Source organism: Equus asinus, chromosome 21 (assembly GCF_041296235.1).
Source record: "Equus asinus isolate D_3611 breed Donkey chromosome 21, EquAss-T2T_v2, whole genome shotgun sequence".
Lineage (NCBI taxonomy): Eukaryota > Metazoa > Chordata > Mammalia > Perissodactyla > Equidae > Equus > Equus asinus.
In genome coordinates, this window is record NC_091810.1 from 18,531,386 (window position 1) to 18,558,570 (window position 27,185).

The 27,185-nt window shown below is 45.2% G+C and overlaps 2 protein-coding genes across 3 annotated transcripts; one reads left to right on the top strand and one right to left on the bottom strand.

The window, feature by feature from the left end:
- Positions 1-1,510: 1,510 nt before the first annotated feature.
- Positions 1,511-4,279, bottom strand: JAGN1 (jagunal homolog 1). Its single transcript, XM_014848129.3, has 2 exons — positions 4,028-4,279; positions 1,511-2,469 (listed from the first exon to the last, which is right to left on the bottom strand). The coding sequence occupies exons 1-2, from the start codon at positions 4,114-4,116 to the stop codon at positions 2,007-2,009; spliced, it is 552 nt and encodes a 183-aa protein (XP_014703615.1). The 5' UTR covers positions 4,117-4,279; the 3' UTR covers positions 1,511-2,006.
- A 6,156-nt stretch (positions 4,280-10,435) lies between these two features.
- Positions 10,436-23,518, top strand: CIDEC (cell death inducing DFFA like effector c). Of its 2 annotated transcripts, none has more exons than XM_014848128.3 (6): positions 10,436-10,524; positions 11,839-11,906; positions 12,802-12,955; positions 19,784-19,942; positions 20,028-20,215; positions 22,972-23,518. In XM_014848128.3, the coding sequence occupies exons 2-6, from the start codon at positions 11,854-11,856 to the stop codon at positions 23,132-23,134; spliced, it is 717 nt and encodes a 238-aa protein (XP_014703614.1). In that variant the 5' UTR covers positions 10,436-10,524; positions 11,839-11,853; the 3' UTR covers positions 23,135-23,518. The 2 variants fall into 2 exon arrangements, with proteins under 2 accessions (XP_014703614.1, XP_044611144.1); XM_044755209.2 differs by lacking the exon at positions 10,436-10,524 and adding an exon at positions 11,542-11,586.
- The last annotated feature ends 3,667 nt before the right edge of the window (positions 23,519-27,185 follow it).

Below are 27,185 nucleotides of genomic sequence, written 5' to 3' on the forward strand. Positions count from 1 at the left end.
ACTGTAGTCTACAGTAGGACAAGTTACTTCATTCACTAAGTTCATAGTGTACACTACATGTTAGGTACTGAGCAAGGGGTGAGGAAAAGATATGTAGACTAATAATTCCGTCAATAAAAGAGGCAAAATAAAAATGCCACCTGAAATCAAAGAAAGAACTCTCACTGCTTGAAGGAACCAGAAGGCCCCAGAATTACCATATGACCTTAGTCTTGAAGGATAAGCAAGAAAGGAGTATAAAAATACAAAGGGAAATTTTTAAGCAAACTGGGAACATAGAACCAATGTGGGGATTCATGAGAGGTTCTGCTGACTGAGATAGTGTGTGAGTGAGAGTACTGGGAGATAAGGCAGGGCTGGTACATTGGGATCACACTTTGGAAATGTCTGAAAGAGATTAAGGAATTGTATTTGTACAAAAAATAATGGCAGTAGTAGGGACTTGATGATCCAGAGCTACGTTCTTGGTTTACTCGCTTGCATACAGGGATGTGGGAAGAGGAATGGATATGAGGTAGAAGGCAAAGAGTTAAGTTTGGGATACACTGAATCTGAGATGATAATCAGGACATCTAGAGGAAGAGGTTTTGCAGTTAGAAGTACTGCCAGTACCCAAGGGTGACTGAGTACATACTTTATAGAACAAAAAAAATGACTGTAATTCTGAAGAGGGCAGCGATCTGGGCATCATCCAGAGAAAATAACGTCAAGTGGGTAAGAGCAAAAAGACACACATCTTTCACACAACAAATATTTACTGTTGTCATACTTGCAGGTGTGAAAGAGCCTTTAGTTCAGATCTCTTTCCCACTTCTATTTTTAACATATTTGCTCCACACCACTACATTCTATATTCATCAGTTGTGTCACACCTCTATCATGTGTCACCCGGATTGCAAATCCCCTGTATGCAGGGGTACTTTAAAATTCTTTTGGGGGCCGACCCCATGGCCAAATAGTTAAGTCCGCACGTTCTGCTTCAGCCGTCCAGGGCCTCGCCAGTTTGGATCCTGAGCGCGGACATGGCACTGCTTGTCAGGCCATGCTGAGGCGGTGTCCCACATCCCACAACTAGAAGGACCCACAACTAAAATACACAACTGTGTACTGGGGGGATGTGGGGGGAAAAAGGAGATTGGCAACAGTTGTTAGTCAGGTGCCAAATAAAAAAAAAAGTCCTTTTGGACACTGTCATACAGTATTAGACACATAACTGACACTGTTAACACTGAAGGATAAACATGAATATCCAACCAAAAGAGGCCAGACCCAAGCTGCATGGACGCGAACGGATCATTTTACAGGTCGAGAGATTAAGTGTGTGGCCCATGGTAGTTTCTGCCAATCAGCTGTAGGGTTGCAACTGACTGGGGTTTCCTGTGCCCAGTTCAGCTCTCTAAGGCCACTGCCAGGTTTCCCCGGGCGCTTCTACCTACCTCCTGGTGTTTAAGGCCACTCAAGCAACGCACCTCTTACACGCTATCAAATCCCAAACACAAGGCACAGTGTGGACAGGGCAGTTTTAACTTTATTGAGGTTCTTTGTAATTAAAATGCTTCGCAGTAGAGACCACAGCCTGCAGGGGGAGCAGCCTCCCAAATGGTTCCTGCCCCATGACCTAGAGATTGAAGTAGAATTTGATTTATTCCATTTCTCCTTCAGTCTCGGTGGCTAAGGGGTGATGGATGGAAGTGGAGAGAATGACCAAAAAGAGGCAAGGATGAGGCTTGGTCTTAAAATAAAAACCCCGAAGGACCTCACTTCAACCAACTTAAGTTTGTTTTATAGCTGTTGATCACCCAGTTCCAGCCAACTAGGAATAAAATAGTTTTTCCGCCTCAGCTGATGGCCAACAGGAGGGGTTTTCCAGAACTTGGCCCTAGTTTGCACTAGTTGCCAACAGCACAGCTGCCAAAATCACCAAAGATTTCAGAACAGCTCCTCTACCCTCACTCCACCCAACGGGAGGCCCAGGCGTCACCCCAGAGCAGTCCATCAAGCAGGCTTCATTTACGCTTCTTCTCCTGTGTGCTGGTGAACCAAGAGTCTAGGAGCTTCTTGCTGTAGTATAACTGCCAGGCATGCACTTGGACTGCCAGCACCAACACCAGGTACATCACAGAGACAGCAGAAAAACCAAAGAGGAAGCGGTAGGCCTTGCCATGGCGGTACAGCTGTTGTGCGGCAGGGAACATCTCCATGCTGCCATAAATGAGGGGAGCGATGGAAAAGAGCCCCATGCTGATCATGGAGAGCACCAAGTAGCTAATGTTGTTACGGGGGAAGGAGAGGAGGCCCAAGAGAGAGGGCACAACGCTCAGCAAATACGGGTACTCCCACTGATAGGGCATGGCCACCTGATCATGTGACAACAGCCTCAGGTGTCCCACGCTCATCTTGGCAACCAGCAGCAGCCATATGACCAGATGCACGTAGATCAGCTTCTTGATTTCAAACTTGAGGGTCACACTGTGGGGCAGAGCAGAGGGAGAAGTACCTTTCATTCAAAATTTTCTGACCACCAACTATATGCCAGGCAACTACACTGGACAATGGGATACAAACGTGAATACGACACAGCCCCTGCCTGGAGGCTGGGCACAAGGAACAGAGGAAGAAAATATAATTAGAAAACAGATTGGAAAAGCTCTAGTAAATATGTGTCGCAAAATACATGGATCACAGGAAGGAGTCATCAATTCTGCGGATGGGATGTCTGAGAAAGCTAGGCATTCTAAGCAGAGGTAACAGTATGCAGGCAAAAAGGCAAAAGCACTCGTGTTCCAGGAAAGCAAGCGGGTGAGTGTGGCAGGAATACATGGTAGGGGGACGGGAGCAGTGGGATATGAAGCTGTAAAGAGTAAGAAAGAGTCTGTTTAAAGGCAGAAGAGTATCTCAGAGCTGTGTTTAGAAAAATGACTTTGCCCCATAGGAGTCCAGCCTCGTGGAAAGAGGCACTGGCAGCCAGGAAATAAGCTCAGGCTGCTCACACTTCTCCAGCTACAGATTTCTCGTCTAAAGGATGCATGTGTTTCTCTTATTCTTCCAATTCTCAGGTCCCGAATGGATCCTCTTCACACCCCGAGGGCAGAGTTCCTGCTCTGGACAGGCATGACAACTCTTGCTTGGGTTGTGAGGTCCCCTTAGGCAGGGATCTAAGGATAAAAATGAAGTGAGGGTCCAAAGGGCTTGTCATTCTTTAAAACTCTGGAGAGAAAGATGTGAAAAACATTCTGGGAGAGTCCAATGGATTTAAGGAAGGAAAACTTTTTAATTTTTACTTTAAAAATATTCATTATAGAAAGCGTGGAACGGCAGGTAGGAGAAAAATGAGTCACCTCTCGACTTCCAGCTCCATGAAGGCAGGGACCAGTTTTGTTTGTTAACAAACTTTTTTATTGAAGGTAAAACGTGCATACAAAGACCAGGTCTGCTTTTGCTCATTATCGTATCCTCAGGGCCTAGCACAATGCGTGATGGGTAGCAGCTCAGTAAATATCTGTTGAGCGAATAAATGAATGCAGAAATACCCCTTACGTGGGGGTGGTCATAAAATTCACTCTAGGTAGGGAAAGGCTGGACTTTAGGGTCCAAAATATAAATGTAACAGCTACCACGTACCGGGCAGACTCCTATTCTGTGCTCGATCTTACGCTACGTCCTCTACACAAATTTTTAGCTCACTCATTCTTCATCAAAACCTAAAAGGTGGATTACGTTTCCCTTTGCAGATGAGGAAACCGGGGCTCAACCAGCAATGAGGCTCCCGAGGGCCAGCATCGCCGCGACTCCGGAGCCGGGCAGGGCCGGACCCCTCGGGGCACCGGGCGGGTCAAAGAGTGGAGCGCACGGGGGCGACTCGGCTTCCCAGGGATGGGCACAGGCCCCGGGCCGCCACGGGAGGAGGGGACTCGGCAGATGAGGGGCCCGGCTGGGGAGGGAGCGCGCGAGGCCGGGCCGGCGTCGCTCTCCGAGCCCCCCAGGCTCCGGCCGAGGCCGCCTCGGTGCTCCTCGCCTCGAGTCATACCTCATCTGGTAGTGCATGGCGACGCGCTCCCGATGCTGAAAGTCGCTGCCGTCGGTGCCGGCCGCTCGCGGGCCCGCCCGAGATGCCATTGTCCCCGCCCAGAACCCCGCAGCCCCTCTCGCAGACCCCCGGAAGCTACTACCGCGCCAAACTGCCCCCAACCCCGTTCGCGCCGCCTCAGTTCCGCCAACCTCCCAGCCGCGCGGTTCTGCGACAACTTCCGGCCTCTCTGTCTCGGGAGGGCCGACTCTGTGGTCGCGCACGCGCACTTGCGCGCTCTCCTTCTTTTGGCCCCACCTTGTCCCGCCTCTCCCGCTTTGGAGTGCGGGAGAAATTAATCCGCGGCGGTGACGTCTTTTTGCCGTCTGTGCGGAGCCGATTCTCCAGCTTCTGGAGCGCTTTCACTTTCTTTAACTCTAATACGCGTTTAAAATGCTGATGTGCCCAATTGACAGATGGAGAAACTGATGCTTGGAAGGGTCCTGTGATTTTCCCAAGAGCACACATCATTCACACAGTCTCGAGGTTTGTCCCCATGGATTGCTTAATCATTGCAAAGAGAAAACGGTAACTTTACAGTGAAGTCTGGTGCGCATCCCCTTAAAGTAATTAACGTTAACTTGACCACTAAGAAGACCAACTTGACACTTCTTGCATGCTGATGCACTGAGGACACAGCATCACTTATGTGATATTCCTGCCAAAGATGCTTAACCTGAATCTAATCATGAACAGAGGACAAACTTGAATTGAGAGACATTCTAGTGTCCACCCAGTCCACCCCATTCCACCCAACCAGGGAAACACTTTTTAAAATGTTGTATATATTTTCAGAGTATCTTTAAGCACATACAAGCAGATGTTATGTTAATTTCCTTTTTTTGAAATACAGAGGGTAGTGTATTATACACAATTAAAGACTTTGCTTCTTGTTTTAACTTACAATATATCTTGTTGGTTTTCCCCAGATCAATACATAAAGAGCATCCTCACTTACATTTTTGTAGCTTCCTAGTGCTAGTCCATTATGTGAATATAACATAATTCATTTCACCTGCCCCTCCTGTAGGACTTTTGGATCATTTCTACTATTTTGCTATTACAAACTTAGCTTCAGTGGGTAACCTTGTACAGATACCATCTCACTCATGGGCAAGTAGATCTATAGTCTAGACTCCCAGGAGTGGTATTGCTGGATCAAAAAATAGATAGTATTTAGGAGAGAATTAAGCTCTGGGCTTCCTGTTATTTGCCCACTACCATCCATTTCTGGTGGCTGTCTTCTCATAGATTTTTGGATAAAATCAGAATTTGTAATATGCTTTCTGTGGTTAATAGGCATGGGCAATTTTTTTAAATATACAACTTTATGTACTTGAAGATTTTGCTAAACCTACTAATAATTATAGATATTTTTGCTTACAAAAAAAAAAAAACATGGGAAAAACTTCTTTGACATTGGTCTTGGCAATGATTTTATGGGTAGGACACCGAAAGCACAAGCAACAAGAGTAAAAATAAATAAGTGGAATTAGATGAAACTAAAAAGCTTCTGCACAGCAAAAGAAACAATCAACAACATGAAAAGGCAACTTTAGAAAGGGAGAAAATATTTGCAAACCACATATCTGATAAGGGGTTAATATCCAAAATATACAAGGAACTGATACAACTGAATAGCAAAGAAACAAATAATCTGATTAGAAATGGCTAAAGGATCTGAATAGACATTTTTCCAAAGATATTCAAATGACCAACAGGTACATGAAAAGGTGCTCAACATCACTAATCAGCAGGGAAATGCAAATCAAAACCACAATGAGATATCACCTCACATCTGTTAGAATGGTTGTTATCAAAAAGATAACAGCAAGTATTGGTGAGGATGTGGAGGAAAGGGAATCCTTGTGCACGTTAGCGGAAATGTAAATTGGTTCAGCCACTATGGAAAACAATATGGAAGTTCCTCAAAAAATTAAAAATAAAACTACCATGTAATCAATTCCTTTCCAGGGTATATATCTGAAGGAAATGAAATCACTATTTCAAAGAGATCTGCACCCCTATATCTACAGCAGCATTACTTACAATAGTCAAAACATGAAAAAGACCTAAATGTCTATTGATGGATGAATAAAGAAAATGTGATATATATATACACACATATACATATATACACACACAACGGAATATTATTCAACCATAAAAATGACGGAAATCTTGCCATTTGTGACAATAGGGATGAACCTTGATGGCATTATGTTAGCAAAAGAAGTCAGACAGAGAATAACGAATACTGTATAATCTCACTTATATGTGGAATCTAAAAAAATGAAACTCATAAAAACAGAACAGATTGGTGGTTGTCAGGGGTGAGGAATGGGAGAAACGAATGAAGGTGGTCAAAGGGTACAAACGTCCAGTTATAAGATGAATAAGTTCTGGGGATGTCATGTACAACATGGTGACTATAGTGACAATACTGTATTGCATATTTGAAAGTTACTTAGAGAGTAGATTTGTAACTAGTCTCTAATTAATCTACTTAGAGAGTAGATTTGTCCCCCCAGATTGTAACTATGTGAAGTGATGGACATGTCAAATAACCTTATTGTGGTAATCATTTTGCAATACATATATAAATTCACTACATTCTACACCCTAAATTTATGCAATGTTATATGTCAGTTACATCTCAATAAAGCTGGAAAAAAAAATAGATAGTATTTGTAATTTTGATAGATGTGGCCAAATTGCCTTCCACAGGGGTTATCTCAATTACATTCTCACCAGCAGTGTGTGGCTGTGTCCCACTCCCTGTTTACTCACAGCTTTGCCAACGTTTGCTAGTTTGGTGGGTGAAGATTGGCATCTTAGTGTAGTTTAAGATGCATTTCTATTTCTATAAGCGAGATTAAGCATCTTTTCCCATGTTTAGGGGTCGTTTGTATTTCATTTCCCTGACCTATGTTCATATTCTTTGCTCATTTTTCTACTGTGTTGTTTGTCTTAATTTATATGCAGATAGAGAAGGAGAAAGGGATTGGCAGACAGAGACAGAGACCGAGAGGAGATTGGCTCCTGTCTATGATATTAGTTGAGGTGTACTCTTCCTATTTATTGTATGTCTTTTGACTTTGCTCATGGTATTACAAATTTAACACACAGAATATTTTTTTATGTAGTTAAATGTATAATACTTTCTTTTTTTGGCTTCTCAATTTTGAATCACAGCTAGAGTCCTTCTCCACTCTAAGGTGTCTCAAATGATTTTTTTTTTTTTTTTGAGGAAGATTAGCCCTGAGCTAACATCTGCCACCAATCCTCCTCTTTTTGCTGAGGAAGACTGGCCCTGAGCTAACATCTGTGCCCATCTTCCTCTGCTTTCTATGTGGGATGCCTACCACAGCATGGCTTGACAAGTGGTGCCATGTCCGCACCCGGGATCCGAACTGGCAGACCCCGGGCCACCAAAGTGGAACATGCGCACTTAACCACTGAACCACCAGGCCGGCCCTCAAATGATTTTTATGCACTTCAGAGTTTGAGAACCGTACTCAGACATCTGCGTCTCCCACTGGAATGTGAACTCCCTAAAGAGAGGGACAAGAAAGGAGTCACCTGTGTCCCCAGCAATCCAATAATGCCTGGCGGAATGTAAAAGCTCAAGAAATGCTTGTTGAATAAATAAGTTCCAACTGAGCCCGAAGGATCCTCTTCTCCTAAGCACCATGAGAATCTTCAGGCTCGCTGAGCCGTCCTCCACCCAGGCCTATGCCCTCCGGCTTTAGCTTGTGGTTGGTTACCTTTGTCTTTTCTGTGTCTGCTTTTCATGCTGCACGGGAGTTCCTCAGGGCCAGGCTGCCTCTGAGTCATCCATTGGCCTATCATGGGTCAGCAAGCACACGTTGGACATTCAGTAAATGTTTAAGGAGTGAATGTACAAGGGAGGGGCCCCAACCCTTTCCCCAGAACTTCCTCCCTAAAGTATTTGTTTGTACTTTTCTTCTGGCTCTTGCACTGCCTTAAAGTTTAGCAATTTGTGCTCCTATTTCCTCACTCTGCTCATTCCCTTCTCAAATCCTTTGCCCTGATGTTTCCTTTGCCTTGAATGTTCCCCCCAGGACTTCAAAAGACTGGCTTCCAGTCCCAGGCAGAATGCTATAGACTGAATGTTCATGTCCCCCTAAAAATTCATATGTTGAAACCCCAATGTGATGGTATTTGGAGGTGGGGTTTTTAGGAGGTGGGATTCGTGTCCTTATAAAAGAGACCCCTTGCCCCTTCCACCATGTGAGGACACAGAGAGAAGATGGGTGTCTATGAACCAGGAAGCAGACCCCCACCACACACCAAAGCTACCAGTGCCTTGATCTTGGACTTGCCAGGCTCCAGGCTCCAGGCTCTATGGTTTTCTCTTAGAGCAGCCCAAACAGACTAAGACGCTCCAGGACTTCAAAAGACTGGCTTCTCACCGGTCAGGGTGTAGCCGAAAGCTCACCTCCTCTCAGCCCACAGGTCAATCCAGCTCTCCAGCCGTTTGCTGTTATATGACCTTGTTTTGTTTTCTTCCCAGAACATCATTATCTGAAATTACTTTGTTTATTTGCATATTTGTTCATAGTCTCAGTTCCCCACTACCCCAGGAATCTCAGCCTCCTGAAGTGTGGGCCAAGGCTGTCTTGTTTCCTGCTGTATTCTTGGCCCCTGGGAGAGCTGACACACAGTAAGTGCCTAATAAGTATTTGCTGAATGAATGAGTAATGGTTGCCTGGAAGCTCCTCCAGGAAAGGAGTTAGATCTTAATGATGATAATAATAATAGCTATTTATTGAGCCTGAAGGATGCACTAAGCTCTATAGCAAGTACATTTCATGATTATCTCATTTAATCTTCATGATAACCCAGTGGGATGGGAGCTGTTTTTAATCCCCATTCGTCAGATCCAAGTGAGGTTTAGAAGAGTTACATCATGCAGCAAGTGCTGGACTGCTGGTTTTCAAAGTGGAGTCCCTAAGTAGCCTCAGCTTTAGTATCACCTAGGAATCTGCTAGAAACACTCTTTCTTAGGGCCCACCGCAGACTGAGACTCTTGAGTGAGGCCCTACAATCTGATTTTTTTTTTGTGTGTGAGGAAGATTGGCCCTGAGCTAACATCTGTGCCAGTCTTCCTCCATTTTGTGTATTGGACCCTGCCACAGCATGGCTTGATGAGCACTGGGTGGGTCCACGCTGGGATCCCAACCCTTGAAGCCCAGACCCCTGAATCGGAGTACAGGAACCTAACTATTCTGCCACCCGGCTGGCCCCTGCACTCTGATTTTTAACAAGCCCTCCCAGTCATTCTGATACATTAGTGTGAAAAAGCCTGTGCTAAAAGAAAAACAAATTCTTCTTTAAAAAACAGCTTTGTTGAGATATAATTCACGTACCACACAATTCTCCCACTCAAGTGTACAGCTCAATGGTTTATAGTATATTTACAGGGTTGTAACCATCACCAAAATAGACTGTGATTGGGTTAATAGATTAGAGCATTTTTGTCTCCCCTAAAAGAAACCCTGTGCCCATTAGCAGTCACTCCCATTCTCCTCCCACTCCCCAGCCCCAGCTCTAAGCAACCGCTAGTTTATTTTCCGTCTTTATAATTTTGCCTATTCTGGACATTTCATACAAGTGGAATCATACAAACATGTATGTGATCTTTTGTGACTGGCTTATTTCACTTTGCATGATGTTCTCAAAGTTGATCCATGTAGTAGCATATATCCCTTTTATTGACAAATAATATTCCATTTATGGATTACCACATTTTTTATCCATTCATCAGTTGATGAACATTTGGGTTGTTTCTATATTTTGGCTATTATGAATAATGCTACGACCTTTTGTGTGGACATATGTTTTCATTTCTCGTGGAGATATATATACATATATCTATGAGTAGAATTGCTCAGTCTTAAATCTGACACTCTTAACCACTACACCTTTCAGCTAGTCTTGGTCTGTGCTATTATTAAATGATTATATTATCAATAACACCAATATTCACTTCTATGCAAAGCCCTTTTATTATCGTGAATCCTCACCTCAATCCTTTAACACAGGACTCGTCATCCCTGTTATACAGGTGAGAGACACTGGGGTCACAGAGGTTAGACAACTTGTCTGCATTCAAACAGTGAACATGGGGTGGAGCTGGACCACAACTACATCTGCCTGTTTTCTGTGCCCTCTGTCCCTGATAGCACATCCTGGGCCGTACCCTGTCCCAGAGCTTTCGAAACGTGCCTCCTCCCCTCCTTTCAGGCTTTTTCTGGAAGTGAGGCTGGCTTGAAATCCCAAAGGCCATGCCCCGCTCTCGCTGTGCATGCTCTTTTCCCCAGATGGGGCTGGAGGCCGGAGGAGGGGCTTCCCTGGGAGCTGGAAATAAAATGGAGGGAGGGCTGGGCTGAGCAGGCAGGATCATAAGGAGGTTAGGAGCCTGTGAGGGGGAGGTAAGGAGTTTTTTGTTGTGGGGATTTTTTTGGCTCCTGGAGAGAGGATGAGGCAGGCATTGGCCGAGTTTTGCTCCAGATAGGGAGTGAGGAGTGGGGTTGAAGCAGGCAGGCTTGAGCAGTGCTAAGTGAGGGAGGGGCTTTCACAGATAGGGCTGGGCTGGGGAGTCCCTCAGGTTGTTAGGAGGGGAGAGTGGTTTTACCTGCCTGGAGAGGGGGCTTTTGTTCCATGACCGCTCCTTGAGCCCCTTGCTCTGTGCCCGGCTGCTCTGTGCTGGGAATAGGGAGAACATCTCAGGGCGAGGCGCCCAGGGATTGGGGCCTAAGGCAGAAACAGACAGCCAGGCGCACTTGGATAGGAAGTAGGAAGGACAGGATGAAGGGGAAATTCTGTGAGCCGTCTAAGAAGGCTTCCCAAAAAGTGGAAAGCAGTAAAACTGGGGCCTGGAGACTGCCGGCGTTTCCCCCGGGCCAGGGGAAGGCGTTGAAGGTGAAGGTAGCTGCCTGCGCAAAGGCCTGGAGCTTGCAGGAGCTGAGCCTAGAGGGTTAGGAGAGAAAGTGGCCGATGAGCGCAGGGCTGTCGGCTAGAGCTGTGCTGTCCAGTGTGCTTGCCAGTAGCCATAAGCCATAGTGGCTATTTAAATTAGTTAACATAAAGCAAAATTAAAAATCCAACTCAGTTGTTCTAGCCACATTTCAAGTGCTCAGTAGCCACATGGGGCGAGTAACTCCGGTACTGGAGAGAACAGATATAGGATGTCTCCATCATCGCAGAAAGGCCCTTTGGTCAGTGGGAAGCCTCAGGAGGGGTATGGGTGGCTCAAGGACCCACAGGACAGGGCAGGCTTGGACTGGGCTGTGTGGCTTGTGAGCCTGGCCTGTGAGGTCTCCGGACGACAGGTGAGGGAAGGGTCCCCAGCAGTGTGAGGTGGTATGACTCACTTCCTGCCAGCATAAAGTGGACTCTGCTCCCAGGGATGGGAACTAACCAGGCAGGGCCTCCTCAGTCCTGACTTGGGATCCCTGGCCAGTGTGACCAGACCAGGGTCAGAGAAACATGGAGTGAGTAGTCCTGGGGAGGGAGGAGCAGCTGCTGAGAGGGGCGGAGCCTGGGCACTGAGGGGTCTCCAGCTTGGTCCCAGCTGGTGTGCACGGGGTTGGACAGAAGAAGGGCTGCGGAAAGTGTGTGTGAGCTGAGAGGGGCAACCAGACCGGAGGCTTGCTGGGTGTGGGAGGGGTTGACTTGTGTCAAATGACGAGAGAGAGGGGACCCTCCCATCCCACCCCAGACAGCTGTTTCTGCTTCCTTCCCAGGTCCAGCTGACGAGGATGGAATATGCCATGAAGTCTCTCAGCCTTCTCTACCCCAAGTCCCTCTCCAGGTGAGGAAAGCCAAGGGCAGAAGGAAAGGGAGCTGCTTGTGGGCTGTCGGGCTGACCTTCTCAAACTTCAATGGGCACATAAGTCACCTCGGCATCTTGTTAAAATGTGGAGGCTCCTCCAGGAGGTCTGGAGTGGGACGTGAGATTTTGCACTTCTGACAAGTCCTCAGGTGGCGTTAATGATGGCACCCACTCCACCAACATGACACGTTGAGTAGAAAGAGATCGACACTGTGCTTGATGCTTTTGTTCTTGATCTCCTTTAAACCTCACCGCAGCTTTGGGAAATGGAGATTATTATACCAAATTAATAGATGGGGAAACTGAGGCACAGAGTGGACACTCTCAATCACCTAGCAAATGGGTAGTGGAGCCAGGATTAAAACTTGAGTCTGTCTGACTCCAAAACCCAGGCTTCCTCCACTCCTTTGTTTGTACACTGGGTATGTCAGAATTCAAAACCACCTTACATTGACCTCAGCTTCGCCACGTCGTCTCACTCTGCAGGTGAGAACAGTGAGGCCGAGAGAGGAAAGCAGTAACTGGGGAAATGTGGGGTGGGTCTCCTATCACCTTGCTACTCCTCGTGGTCAGTGTCAACCAGGGAGTCAACATCACTTGGGAACTTATTAGACATATAGGATCTCAGACCCCCTCAGACCTACTGAATCAGAATCCGCATTTTAACAGTATCCCCAGGGGGCTTACATGCCCGCTACAGTTTGAGATGCACTGATCTAGCAGGCCTTTGAGTAAGACTACCTGGAGCAGGCTTGGTGGGTGGTAAGGGAGGAGGAATATGATGAGCTCAGCCTAGAGGGATGGGGGAGTGAGTTACCCCACAGAGGGCTGGAGGGAGCAGACAGCTCATTCTGATGCTCCAAACTGCCCCCAGGTGTACGGCAGTGAGCACCTCGGTGGTGACCCAGCAGCTGTTGTCCGAGCCCAGCCCAGCCGCCCCCAGGACTCGGCCCTACAGAGTAAGCACCGCTGACCGGAGTGTGAGGAAGGGTATCATGGCGCACAGTCTCGAGGACCTCCTCCACAAGGTGAGGGACGGGCCCGCCCTCAGCACAGCCCAACCACTGGAGACTTGGCCGAGAACTGGCCCTGCCGGCTGCCTCTGTCCTCCAGGTCACAAGCTGGGAGTTCAGCAGGGGTGGAGTTCATGGCTTGGATGGTGAAAAGATTTCTTTTCTCATGCCAGCTCTGTTGGGGTGGTAGCGCTTGGCTGGAGTGCTGTCCAATGGATTAGTGATTTCTGTCTGGTGACAGGGGAAGGGCAGTATATTGGCATCCTATACTAACAACAGGTCAGTGGTATTTTCAGAGCATATTTTTCTCACTGAAAGGACCCTTAGGTTCCCTTTTCCAGTAGTTCTTAAACTTGTAGAAGTGCGTGGGGAAGTTGGGGAAATGGGCAAGATTTTAGAGATTTCTTCCCCACCTCCTCCCTTCAGCCAGGGCCATTTTCCTCAGGTCGGTCTCCTACGCTGGCCTTCCGTGTAAGGCTTTGTTAGTAGCTATGGAAGGCTTTCTTCAAACTATTGATCAGGTAAGCTTCCAGAGCAGGAGACCAAGGACACACAGCTCTTGTGGATGTTGGTAACAGCAGGCAAGAATGATACTCTTCCCCGTTTCCGTGCTCCCTCTGCACTTGTTGGGGGTAACTCCTCCCACTGCCCCTCCTACAGCCTCATCTAATCTGGCTGAGTCTTACTCGTGTGGTTCACTGCCCCATTAGTTTACCAGCTCCAGGAGGTGGGACCCCTGCTCATCTGTAAGCCCAAGTGCCTGGTACAGATCAAATGTTTGCATTAGGTTTCCAGTTATTGGAGGAAACATAGAAATCATCGCTGACCTAACCCTTTACTCCTGGTTCCGCCCCATTTCTCTGAATTAGGTCTGTTCTTCTCCCGGGAACCAATTTCCCATCCCTTGTGAGGCTTCTGGCTGTGCCTGACTACATTTCTTGTGCCTTGAATCAAAAGGGCTCTTTCAGGGGCCGGCCCATTGGCGTAGTGGTTAGGTTCGTGCCTGGGGTTTGCTGGTTTGGATCCAGGGCGCGGACCTAGCACTGCTCATCAAGCCATGCTATGGCAGCATTCCACATATTACCATTAGGATATGCGACTATGCTGTGGGGCTTTGGAGAGGAAAAAAAAGAGGAAGATTGGCAAAGGTGTTAGCTCAGGGCCAATCTTCCTCACCAAAAAAAAAAAAAAAAAAAAAAGAAGAAGAAGAAGAAGAAAGAAAGAAAGAAAAAGAAAAAAGAAAAAAAAAGGGCTCTTTCACACTCGAGTCTAGACTGAGTACTGCTTTTTACCCTGAGGTCTGGGGACCACCTCCTGCATCAAAATGGCCTTGTTATGCTTGGCTTCCCAGACTTAACCCCCTGAGACTGATTAGGTCATGAGTGAGGCCCAGGAATTGAATTGTCATTTTTAGCAGATTCTTCAGAAGATTCTCGTAGCCACTGAGTCTGGGAACTCCTAGTCAGTGTCCTAACTCCAGTGGATGCGGGAGGAACAGCTGTGAGGGTCCATCTTTCCCAGACGGAATACAGCCAGAAGTGAATCTTGCCGATAGAACAGGAGGACGTGAGCCTATCTAGACTGCTTTTCCAAGTTTGGTAACAGAAAGAAAGGAGTAGAGAGAGCGAGGGGGAGAGCGTGAGGTGATGTGGTTGGCAGGGGATCAGAGTACGAAGTTCTGCATTGGCTACGGCAGGGAACAATTGGGTTTCATTTTAAAAGATAACAGTAAGCCATTGGAGGCTTTTTTAAAAACTAGTTTTGAAACAATCTCAAACTAATAAAAGTTGCAAGAACAGCACAAGCCTTCCTGAGTCACTTGAGGGGGGAAGTTGCCAACCTGATGCCTATCATTCCTGGATACTTCAGTGGTCTTTCCTGCAAGCGAGGATATTCTCCTATATAATTACAACACGACCATCAAAACTGGGAAACATACAGTGTTACATGACGATTTAATCCTGAGACTCTGTTCAAGTGTTTCCAATTTTCCCCATAACGTCCTTTATGGCAAAAGGATCCAGGTCAGGGGCCAGCCCCGTGGCCGAGTGGTTAAGCTTGCACACTCCCATTCGGTGGCCCGGGGTTTCACTAGTTCGGATCCTGGGCACAGACAGACATGGCACCGCTCGTCGGGCCATGCTGGGGTGGCAGCCCACATAACACAACCAGAGGCGCTCACAACTACAATATACAACTATGTACTGGGGGGCTTTGGGGAGAAGAAGAAGAGGAAAAAACATTGGCCACAGTTGTTAGCTCAGGCGCCAATCTTTAAAAAAAAAAAAGGATCCAGGTCAGGACCAAATGTTCTATTTAATTGTGCGTCTCTTTAGTCTCCTTCAGTCTAGAACAGTTCATCAATTTTCCTTGACTTTAATGGCCTTGGCTCTTTTGAAAATTATAAACCAGTTATTTTGTTTATCGTCCCTCAGTTTGCAATTGTCTATTTCCTTGACTCACGTTGTGTATCTGGCAGGAATCTGATCAAAATAGGTTGTCACTGCAAAATTGCATACAGTTTTGATTTGTCACGTTACTGTTTAACTTTGTTTGAATAAGGAGGTGCAGTCAGGCTTCTCTGTGTAAAGTTATTTTTCCCTTTGTGTTTATTTTCCAGGGAGGTACTTTGTAATAAGTAAATATGTCATTCTGTATCTTACTTTCAATTTATTCGTTTACGTATATTGAAAGCGACCCAAATATTCCTATTTTAATAGGATATAAGGATGGTAACAGATTATTTGCTGACGCTCACATTGTCCCAGACTTGGCCAGTGGGACTGCCTTCAGGCCGGCCTCTGTGGCCTTTTGCCATGTCCCCATGATTCTCTGAGTGCTTCCTGACTTTGGGGCACAACCAGGTACTGTAGGCTCGTCTTGTGCTTTTCCTGCCCTGGCCCTTGAGTTGGCCGTTTTTCCTAAGGAGGTCCACTTCATTTTAATGGAGAATGCTATTCAGAAGTCAAGGTCTGAGAGCTAGGTATGTTCATTGCTATTGGTGTGTTGCTCATCTCAGGGCTTTATTGAAGGATTTTAAGCAGGAAAATATGTTCTCTAGTGAATCCAAGCAAAAAAGTAAAATGAGAATTCTACTATTCCAAGATAACTATTGATGTGGTCGTGAATGTCCTAAATAATCTATCCTTATATATAACTTACTTAAATGGGATTATGTAGTTTATAGCCTGAACTTTTATTCTATGACATGTCATGGGTCTCTTTCAATTTTATTTATTTATTTATTAAATAACCTCACTGTTTTGTTTTGTTTTGTTTTTAAAGATTTTATTTTTTCCTTTTTCTCCCCAAAGCCCCCCGGTACATAGTTGTATATTCTTCATTGTGGGTCCTTCTAGTTGTGGCATGTGGGACGCTGCCTCAGCGTGGTCTGATGAGCAGTGCCATGTCCGCGCCCAGGATTGGAACCAACGAAACACTGGGCCGCCTGCAGCGGAGCGCGCGAACTTAACCACTCGGCCACGGGGCCAGCCCCTCTCTTTCCGTTTTAATCAGTATTGTATAAAGTTCTGTAAACGCACACTATGGACCATGTTCTCTGCCAGGTGACTTATAGCATTTCTTATAATCATGACCTTGAGGTAGTTACTGCTATTCCCATTATCTGCAGGCAGAGGCCATCTCTATTCACTAGGATTTAAACCCAGGCTGTCATCTCATACACTTTTGCATTTACTCATTGTGAGGACTCTAAGACTGTACTTGCCTCAACTTTATAGATGATGAAACTAGTTCAGAGAAATGAGATAACCTGCTTAAATTCAGAATAATGGAGTAGGGAGCTAGCATTCAAACCTAGATCTGTTTAGCTCTAGAGTTGCACTATCCAATGTAGTAGCTACTAGTTAAATGTGGTTACTGAACTCTCGAAATATGTCTAGTTGAAATTGAGATGTGCTTAAGTATAAAGTACATGTAGGATTTTGAAGACTTTATATAAAAAAGTAAAATCTCATGAATTTTACCTTGACAATAAGTTGAAATCATATTTTAGATTGAATTAAATATAAGCAATTTCACCTGTTTTTATTTTAATGTGACTATTAGAAAATTTAAAATTACATTATGTGTGCTAAAGAGCATCTATGAAAAACTCACAGCTAACATCATACTTAATGGTGAAATTCTGAAAGCTTTTCCCCTAAGATTAGGGATGAGATAAGGATATCTGCTCTTGCCACTTCTATTCGACATTGTACTGGAGGTTCTAGCCAGGGTGATTAGGCAAGAAATAAAATAAAAGGCATCCTGATTGGAGAGGAAGAAGTAAAACTGTCTCTATGTGCAGATGACATGGTTTTGTTCAGAGAAAACCCTAAGGAATACATACGCACATACACCCCCCCACATACAATTAGAGCTTATTGGCAAATTCAGCAAGGTTTCAAGATATAAGATCAATAGACAAAAATCAATTGTATTTCTGTACACTGGCCATGTACAATCTGAAAATGAAATGAAAACAATTCCATTTATAATAGCATCGATAAGAATAAAATATTTAATAATAAATATAACAAAAATGTAAGATTTATAGATTGAAAATTAACATTGTTGAAATAAATTAGATTGACGACCTAGATAACGGAAAGACAAATGTGCTCAGGGATTGGAAGACTTATTAATGTCAGGATGGTAATACTCCCCAACTTGATCTGCAGTTGCAATGCAATCCCCATCAAAATCCCGGCTACTCTTTATGTCGATATTGACAAGATGATCCTAAAGTTTGTATAGAAATACAATAGACTCAGAATAGCGATCACAATCTTGAAAAAAGACAAAGTTGGAGGACTCACGTTTCCTGATTTCAAAACTTACTACAAAACTACAGTAATCAAGACTCTGTGGTATTGACATAAGGATAGACACCCTGTATTAGTTTGCTAGGGCTAAAATAACAAAGCACTGCAGACTGGTACTTAAACAACAGAAATGTATTTTCTCTCAAATCTGGAGGCCAAAAGTCTAAGATCAACATGTTGCCAAGTGGTTTCTTCTGAGGCCTCTCTCCTTGGCTTGTAGATGGCCATCTTCATGTTCACGTGGTCTTCCCACTGTGTCTCTGTGTCCTAAGCTCCCCTTCTTGTAAGGACACCAGTCTTATTGGATTAGGGCTCACCCTAATGAGCTCATTTTAACTTAATTACCTCTTTAATGACCCGATCTCCAAATACAGTCACATTCTGAGGTACTGGGGTTTGGGACTTCAACATGCTCATTTTGAGGGGATAGAATTCAGCCCATAACACAAGTGAATCAATGGGACAGAATTGAAAGTCAAGAAATAAACCCAAGTATCTATGATCAATTGATTTTTGACAGGCTGCGAAGACTATTCAATGGAGAAAGAATACTTTTTTCAACAAATGGTGCTGGGACAATGGGATATCCATAGGCAAAAGAACAAAGTTGGATCCCCACCTCACATGTACAAAATTAAGTCAAAATGGATCAAAGAGTAAATGTAGAGCTAAAACTATGAAACTTTTATGAGAAAACATAGATATAAGTCTTCGTGACCTTGGTTTCTTACATATGGCACCAAAGCACAAGCAACCAAAGGAAAAAAAATGGACTTTATCAATATTAAAAACTTTGTGCAGCAATAGACACTAACAGAAAATGAAAAGTCAACCCACAGAATGGGAGAAAATATTTGTAAATCACATTCTAATAAGAGTAAGTACCAAGAATATATAAAGAACTCATAACTCAACAATAAAAAGACAACTCAATTAAAAATGGGCAAGGGATTTGAGTAGACATTTCTCTAAAGAAGATATACAAATGGCTGATAACACATGAAAAGATGTTCAACGTCATTAGTCATTAGGGAAATGCGAGTTGAAATCACTTCATATCCACTAGAATGGCTAAAATAAAAGACAAACAATAACCAGCACTGATGAGGATGTGGAGAAACTGGAATCTTCATATGTTGCTGGTGGGAACAGAAAGCAATACAGCGGCTTTGGAGAACAGTTTGGACATTCCTCAAAAGGGTAAACATGGAGTTAACTGTATGACTGAGCAATTTCACTCCTAGTTAGATACGCAGGAAAACTGAAAATATATGTTCACCCAGAAACTTGTACATGAATGTTCGTAACAGCATTATTCATGATACTCAAAAAATGGAAACAACTCAAATGTCTATCTATTGATGAGTGGGTTAAAAATGCGGTTCATCTATATAATAGAATATTATTCAGCCATAAAAAGGAATGAATCATGCTACAACATGGATGAATCTTGCAAACATACTAAGTAAAAGAAGCCAGTCTAAAATGACCACATATTGTGTGATTCCATTTATATGAAATGTCCAGAATAGGCAAATTCATAGCAGAGTAGAGGTTGCCATGGGTTTGGGAATGGGGAGTGACTACGAATGGGTACTGGGTTTCTTTTAGGGTGATGAAAATGTTCTGGAATTAGATAGTAGTGGTAGTTGTACAGCTTCGTGAATATTCTAAAAAACACTGAATTGTATAGTTTAAAGGGGTGAATTTTATAGCATGTGAATTATATATCAATTTTTTATCTAATTAAAGAATTGCATATGTGACTCCTATTATATTTTTATTGGACAGCACTGTTCTAGAATATTAACCATGAAGCCAGGTACCAAGAGGTACCGTAATGGGACAGTCTTTGGATGGTGATCCCACAGCAAGAGCCTTGCTTCCAGTCCCATCCCATAGATCCCAGCCCACCTGCTCTTTCCTTGGCAGCTGAGGTGATGGGATGTGAGTCTTCCCCATACCAGTTCTGTGGCTGCAGGGGGATGGCAGAAGCATCACTGCCCTTATCCTCCAGGTCCGGGACACCCTGACGCTGGCAGACAAGCCCTTCTCCCTGGTGCTAGAGGAAGATGGTACAACTGTCGAGACAGAAGAGTATTTCCAAGCCCTGGCGGACAACACAGTGTTCATGGTCCTCCAGAAGGGGCAGAAATGGCAGCCCCCGTCAGAGCAGGTGAGGTCCCACCTGTGGGGAGAGCACATTGGGAGTCTGGGAGAAGTCCTTGAGGAGTGCCAACCACCTGCTTGTCTTGATGCAGGGCACTAGGTACCAACTCTCTCTCTCCCATAAACCTGCCAAGAAGATCGACGTGGCCTGCATAACCTTTGACCTGTACAAGCTGAACCCACAGGACTTTATTGGTTGCCTGAACGTGAAGGCGACTCTCTACGGCACATACTCCCTTTCCTATGATCTGCACTGCTACGGGGCCAAGCGCATCGTGAAGTGAGTGAATTGGGATTAGCTGGGGACAGGGTGGGTACCAGCAATGGGAGAGCCCCTGTCTGCTCACATGGACCTCAGCCTTCTAGGGCCTGGGACTGGTGTTGATTCTGACAAAGCATGACAGTTAGATTGGTCTAGAACGTTATGACTGAACTTCAGCTTACACTAGTGGATGCCAAAGGGGTGCACATACTCCTCCTGGTGGAACCGGGATACACTTAGTTTTTCTAATTACCTTCCACTATAACAGCTAATTTTTTTCCACCTAAAATAGTAAGTTTTCCTAAGTAGTCTTCTAATCAACTTTTAAAAAGCAAACATGTATCAAAGATTTTATTGAACTCGTTAATTAATGAGAGAACCAGTAAGAGGTTGCAGTCAGTTCAAAGGAGAATTCAAAAATCCCACCCATATATAAGTCCATCGAGAGTGCTGAGCTAAATCTATAGACACAAAAGTGGATTTTTCCAAGGGAGCAGGAAGGATGAAATCATTGTCCTTCCACTGGACAGAATTAATTTGCGTGTCTATGACAATAGTCATTTGTATTGTCTAGTGAACTTTTTTTTTAACTTTCTACTTTACTTTTGAAAGTATAATCAAGCATGAGAATATGTTAAATCCTGAGACAAGTACTGTTATGGTAGTTTCCCCCCAATTCAGCTGCTCCAGTGGGACTCTAGAGAATTCTCACCCCTTTACATAGATGAAGCCACTAAGGCAGGGGCATCCAGCCAGCCCAAGCCACAAAGCTAGTGAGCAGCCGAGCGTGGCGTCTCACCGGTTTCTTCTGGCAGATCCTGCTCCTCCTCATTTAGTGTTTCCTGAGCACCCAGTGTGTGCCTGGCCTATGTTCTAAGCTAAAGATAGAGAGATAAGCGATCAGAACAAGCTCCAAGAGGGCAAGAATTTCTCTTGCCTCCAGTACCTTGACTAATGCTGGCACATAGCAATAGTTCAAACAATTGTAGGACCAAGGAAGACACGGGTGATACTCGTTCTCAGGGGGCGTCTGAGAAATCCTGCTCAGGGTCCCCAGAGTTCTGCCGGAATGTGTGTAGCTACAGCATATTAGACCTTCTTGGCTTTCTGAGTTTGTTCTCTGAATACCCAACCTGCATATGAGGGACCTGAGGCTGCGGGGTTCTGCTTGCCAGAGACGACACTCAGTGGCAGGCTTGAGCCTCATGGTGCGGCTAGAGGTTCCATTTTCCTGCTGTACCATGTCATGCTCTTCTTGGTCTGGGCTTGCTGCCAGCAGTTTGCAGATTTCAAAATCTAGAGCAAGAAGTTTCAGCCTTTAAACTCAGTCCATTTAGGGGAAATGGGACTCTCAGACCTAAACACAATAGACATACTGGTATCAAAAAAAAGGACAGCAAGCTGGAATCAGGGTAGTGAGTGAGTGGTGTTAGCTAGGTGTTTGCTTTTTTTTTTTTAAATTGTGGTAAAATACACATAACGTAAAATTTACCATTTTAACCGCTTTTAAGTGTACAATTCAGCGACATTAACTACATTCACAATGTTGTGCAACCGTCACCACTATCCATTTCCAGAATGTTTTCATCTTCCCAGACTGAAACTCTGTACCCATTAAACACTAACGCTCCACCCCATCCAGCCCCTGGTAACCTCTGCTCTGCTTTCTGTCTCTATGAATCTGACTGTTCTCGTTACTTCATACACGTGGCATCATGGAATATTTATCCTTTTGTATCTGGCTTATTTCACTTAGCATAATGTTTTCAAGGTTCATCCATGTCATAGCATGTCTCAGAATTTCGTTCCTATTTATGGATGGACAGCCGGTTTTAAGGCTCAGTTCTCTAACTTGAGAAATGGGTATACTTCTCGGGTATAGCCTTTAAAATTTTGAAGTATTTTCTTGTGTAGATGTTTATGGTTCTAATTATCTTTCTGCCGCCCTCCACGTCAACCATAATGTAAGTTCCTCTATTGAATGGAGATTAACAGAGGACTAAAGGGTTAGTACCAGCCATGATGTTTTTATTTTTGTTTTGTTCCCCCCAGGACTAGATACCCCTAGTGACCCTCACCAATCTCTTTTAAACAGATTTGGATAAGAGCTTGGTTAAAGTAGTCAAGCCTCCAACAAGCTATTCTTGATGTTTCTCCTGCTCTTCTCCACATCAGGTCCCATGTTAAGTGATTTATATTATTTCAACCTCCTAGCCCTGTGAGGATCAAAATGGTGGGATCCCATTTTACAGATGAGGAAGCAGAAGCTCAGATCTATAGCAGTTTGCCAAGGTTCACACAGCTAATGAGACCGGATGGGAATGCAGGCCTGTCGGACACAAGCTCTGCTCTCAGTACATTGTAACACGAGGTATGGAGATCTTCACATCCAGCACTCTGAAAATTAGCTAGACTGCAAATGACTTAGACAGGCCTTGGAGTCCAGAACAGAGGTCATGAAGGGCAGAGCCATATTGTATAGATCAATCTGGCAGGTCCATGGCAGTATCACAAAAATAAAAGGCCTCATGAAATGAGCCTGAATTTTGCACGAGAAAATCAGGAGGTTACGGACATCTCGATTAAGGTACAATTGCAGGTAATGCATGTAGACCTGTTCCCGTTTGCCGAGGGAAGGCAGCGTCTGTTCCTGTTTGCACCTCGCTCTACAGTTTATGAGATGATGAAGGGAGCATGGGGGAGGAGGCATTTTGGGGGATGCATGCCGGGGTTTTCTTCCTGTTTTGACGCTAGTCCCTTCTCATTCCACCCAGGGAAGCTCTTCGCTGGGCCCTCTTCAGCATGCAGGCCACAGGCCACATGCTGCTCGGCACCTCCTGTTACATGCAGCAGCTCCTGGATGCCCCAGAGGGAGGACAGCCCCCCAAGGACAAGGCCCCAGCCCTCATCCCTGCCTGTCTGAAGATAATGCAATGAAGGCCCAAGTCCTTGGAGGCCTTCCCCAGCCAAATCTAGCCTGTGGACCACGTGCTCAGCTGGTAGCACTCGCAAGCCAGCGGCTAGAAAACTTCTTACCTCCCCACCCCTCCCTCACCCCCGCAAGGCCATGAATGAGGAAGCAAGGGAGAACTGAAGATTCCTGGTCTGGCCCAGCTTCTTCCTGCCCAAGGGAGCTTAGCTGACCAAGACTGGGCACCAGCAGGCGAGGCGTGCAGTCGGCCCCTCCGCTACCTGTCTGCACGTGCTCTGCTTTCATCACACGCCCTGCCTCCTTGCCCCCACCCCTAACACTCCTGAGTGAATCGTCAAGCCACTAGGGTATGACATTAGAGAGTTTGCAATGAATTATTTATGCTGATACATCTTCTTTGCATGTGTTCTTTGGGGGAGAGGGTGGGTGGGGTTCTATCTGGAAGATTGGCAGGCCTAAGGGAAGAGAGGAATCCATTGTCAAATCATTCTCCACGATGTGGGGTTACAGGAAACAGCAATTTTTCTACAAGAGGAAAAACCCTGCCGTTGATTCTAGAACTAATGTCTGCTTAATTAAAGACCTGAACAGACCATGTGATCAATATGATAAATGACAATTTCTAAAATAAGTGCCTATGAGAAGGGCTTCAATCAGCAGCGGGGGATTAAGGCACTCTTCTGTTTTCTCGGTGTTGAGTTTTGTCACCACCTTTTAAGAGTTTAGGTGGGAAAGCACCAATCAAACTGTGCTGCACTCTCCACCAGGGCCTTCCCTGGCCTGCCAGACAGCTTATCTTTCATGTTCAGAACCTGCAACCTCAGCATTTCAAAAAGAGCTATTAGGGAGCCACAAAGAATATTCTTTTTTTTTTTTTTTTTTTTTGCTGAGGATGATTAGCCCTGAGCTAATATCTGTGCCAATCTTCCTCTATTTTTTTAATTGTGGGTCACTGCCACAGCATGGCTGACAAGTGGTGTAGGTCTGCACCTGGGATCCAAACCTGCAAACCTGGGCTGCCAAAGCGGAGTGCGCTGAACTTAACCACTAGGCCATGGTGCCAGCCCCAGATAATATTCATTTCTCATCAGTGTGAGCTGGCATTTTTCAGTATAGGGCAACTTGGACAAGACAAGCATGAAAGGCTGGGTCTGTAGTGCCTGTGTTTAGTCTGTGATGCTCAGATGTGAAAATGCGGCATTTCTGACCCTTACTATAAAGCCTATTTGGGGTCATTAAACACAAAGACAAAGGCCTGTGTTACCAGAGCTAGAGCCGGAGAGTTATTGCTGGGGGGGCGGGGGGCGGGGGGCGGGGGGCGGGGGGATGCGCACAATGTGTGGGAGGAGCTGCAGAGCCTGGGAAGAAGACTTCCTGTTTTCCTGTTCTTCTGGAGGCCTGGCTGCCTGCGTCCCGGCTCCAGGAGAGGGCCTCCTGGCGAGGAGGCATGACGTTAACATCAGCACAGAAGAGACTCCTGGTCAAGCCTTGCTGAGTCTGTGACCTCTCTGCTCTTCCTGTGAAGTTGGTCATAAACTGAGTTGAGCTAAGGGTGGCAGAAGTTTGGAATTTGTCCCAGTTCCCCTCCTCCTGAGATTCAGAGTTTCTCAAGTGTGTCTTGCTTGAGTGACTGACCAGAGCCCTCCCAGCCCAGGGAAAATCAGGTTCTTCCTTCTGTTCCGGGAGCTTGGAGGCTAACCGAGTCGTACCAGCTGCGGGCAGTGAACAGGAGAGGGCAGCCTCCGATGAGGCTGGAGCGCGTGGAGGGAAAATGCCGGAGCTCAGGAGCGCAGGAGGGCCTGGGCTGGCCCACGTCCAGGAATGAGCCTTCTGGGGCCAAGGCCTGCCAGACGAGGCGAGGGCTGCTGCAGCTAAGGCGGGCTGGGTCAGGCCCCTCGCCTCTCGTCTTCCCATCTTTGCTCAAGCTGGTCCTTATGACCGTGCAGGAGACCCTTCAGAAGAGGGATTCTAAAATACCATGGGGCCTTGTGACACCGCACAGTAACATCCAAGCCCCAAGCAAGATAAAACCACTTGCATTTGCGCCAGATTTCTTGCCAGTCCTGTCTATATTTGTGCACATCTTTTAAATATTATTTAAATCTTTGAATTAAAAAAAGTTTCTTGAGGTCTAATTTACATACAACAAAACTTACCCTTTTAAGGTATATAGTTCAATTCAGTTTTGGCAAATATACATAGTTATGTAACCACCGTGCCTGAAAGTTCCCTTATGCCTCCCTTCTAGTCAATCCCCACCCCACCACCCACCCCAAGCCCCTGGCAACCACTGCTGTTTTTCCTCCGATGTGGTTTGCCTTTTCTTTTCTTTTTTTTAAAGATTGGCACCTGAGCTAACATCTGTTGCCAATCTTCTTTTTTTTTCTTCTTCTTCTCCCCAAATCCCCCCAGTACATAGTTGTATATTCTAGTTGTGAGTGCCTCTGGTTGTGCTATGTGGGACGCTGCCTCAGTGTGGCCTGATGAGTGATACCATGTCCGTGCCCAGGATCCGAACCAGCGAAACCCCAGGCTGCCAAAGCGAGCGCACGAACTTAACCACTCGACCCGGGCTGCCCCTGCCTTTTCTAAAATGTCAAGTAAATAGAATCACACAATCTTTTTTAAAAAATGTATTTCTACTATTTTTGTTTAAAAAATTTTATTTAAAAAATTTTTATGAATCATACAGTCTTTTATATCTGGCTTAGATTTTTAACCTAAGTGTGTGTCTGTGTGTGTGTGTGTGTGTGTGTGTGAAGAAGAAATATATCAATAAGGTAAAACATTTAAGCAGTTCCAAAGGGTGAAAATAATCATTTGTCTTCTCATCTCTGATTCCTTCTCCAGAAGCCCCACCATCTCATTTTTGTGCGTCCTTTCGGAAATGCAGAAGTATATAAACATAATAAGTATATAAGTCGCATGCACACACGTATGCATATTCTAGTCACACTGTCCTTCACTTTGCTTTTTTGATTTAATATATTCTGGAGATTGATTCATATCAGCATATATAGACCCACATTTTCTTCAATTAATCGTTGCGTGTGTATGTGCTACAGCTGACTTAGCGGCTCCCCTGTCAATGGATCTGGGTTAATTTGCAGTCTTTCACTAACGCAAATAAAGAATTGAAAGCTATAGTGCTCTTATTAAATTAAAAAAATACACAGATTGCACGTAACTTTTCTATAGTTGTAATTATAGGATAGGCCCCATTTTGTTCTTTGCTTTTTTTTTCGCTTACTCCTCATTGCTCCCGTTGCTCCCTCCCTCGGGCCCCTCCTCCTCCCGACAGCTTTTCCACCTGTGAGCTTCTATTGGTTCTTCACAGCCCGTCAATCACAGCCCCTGCTGGGACGCCGTCTCTGCTGTCACCCGGCTCCTCGCTCCTCTCAGCACCTCCCAAGCGGTTAGATGGGTGGGTTGTGATGCTGTGACCTTAACTGTGTCAACTCGATGAACTTCTTGCGGATGGGGCCCGATTCTTGTTGATCTGTTTCCAGTTCCCGGGTGCCAAGGTCTGGCATAGAGTTAGCATTCAAAAAATGTTGAATGGGTGATGTATTAGATGTATTTCCCCTATAGATCTAATCACAAGACAATTTGTTTCCAGTTTTGAGATGTTTTCTTTTTGCTTTAATAAATAATGCTGTAGTGAACCTCTTTCTGCCTCTGGCCTTTTTTTCCTTTTGAATTATGCACCCGGCTGTGTTCTTCCAAGCAGATTTACTGGACCAATGAATGTGGATTTTTTTTTTCCTATTTGCTTTACAAAATCGTGCACAGCGGTGGTTTTCCGAAGTCAGAAGGCTCCTAAAATGGCAAATGGTATCAGGAAACCTTGACCTTTTGTCCTGGTTTTGTCCTAAGACAGGTTCTCTGAGGCCGAGTAGAGTAAACTCTGTGCCTTAAAGTTTCTCCAAAGTACAGACATGAATTTAAGCATTTCCATCCAGGGAGAAGGCAAAGCTCCGCCTTCTCACGGCTATGAGCCCCGCTACTCCGATTGACAGTCAATACGACCAATCAGCGTGCTATGGGCGGGGCTGC

Bases quoted from the DNA above. Each gene is read 5' to 3' on its own strand.
- JAGN1 (XM_014848129.3), bottom strand. From the start codon at position 4,116: ATGGCATCTCGGGCGGGCCCGCGAGCGGCCGGCACCGACGGCAGCGAC. The intron at 2,470-4,027 runs GTATGACTCGAG...TCTGCCCCACAG, and splicing joins GCCATGCACTACCAGATGAG to TGTGACCCTCAAGTTTGAAA.
- CIDEC (XM_014848128.3), top strand. From the start codon at position 11,854: ATGGAATATGCCATGAAGTCTCTCAGCCTTCTCTACCCCAAGTCCCTC. The intron at 19,943-20,027 runs GTGAGGTCCCAC...GTCTTGATGCAG, and splicing joins GGCAGCCCCCGTCAGAGCAG to GGCACTAGGTACCAACTCTC. The intron at 20,216-22,971 runs GTGAGTGAATTG...CATTCCACCCAG, and splicing joins GGGGCCAAGCGCATCGTGAA to GGAAGCTCTTCGCTGGGCCC.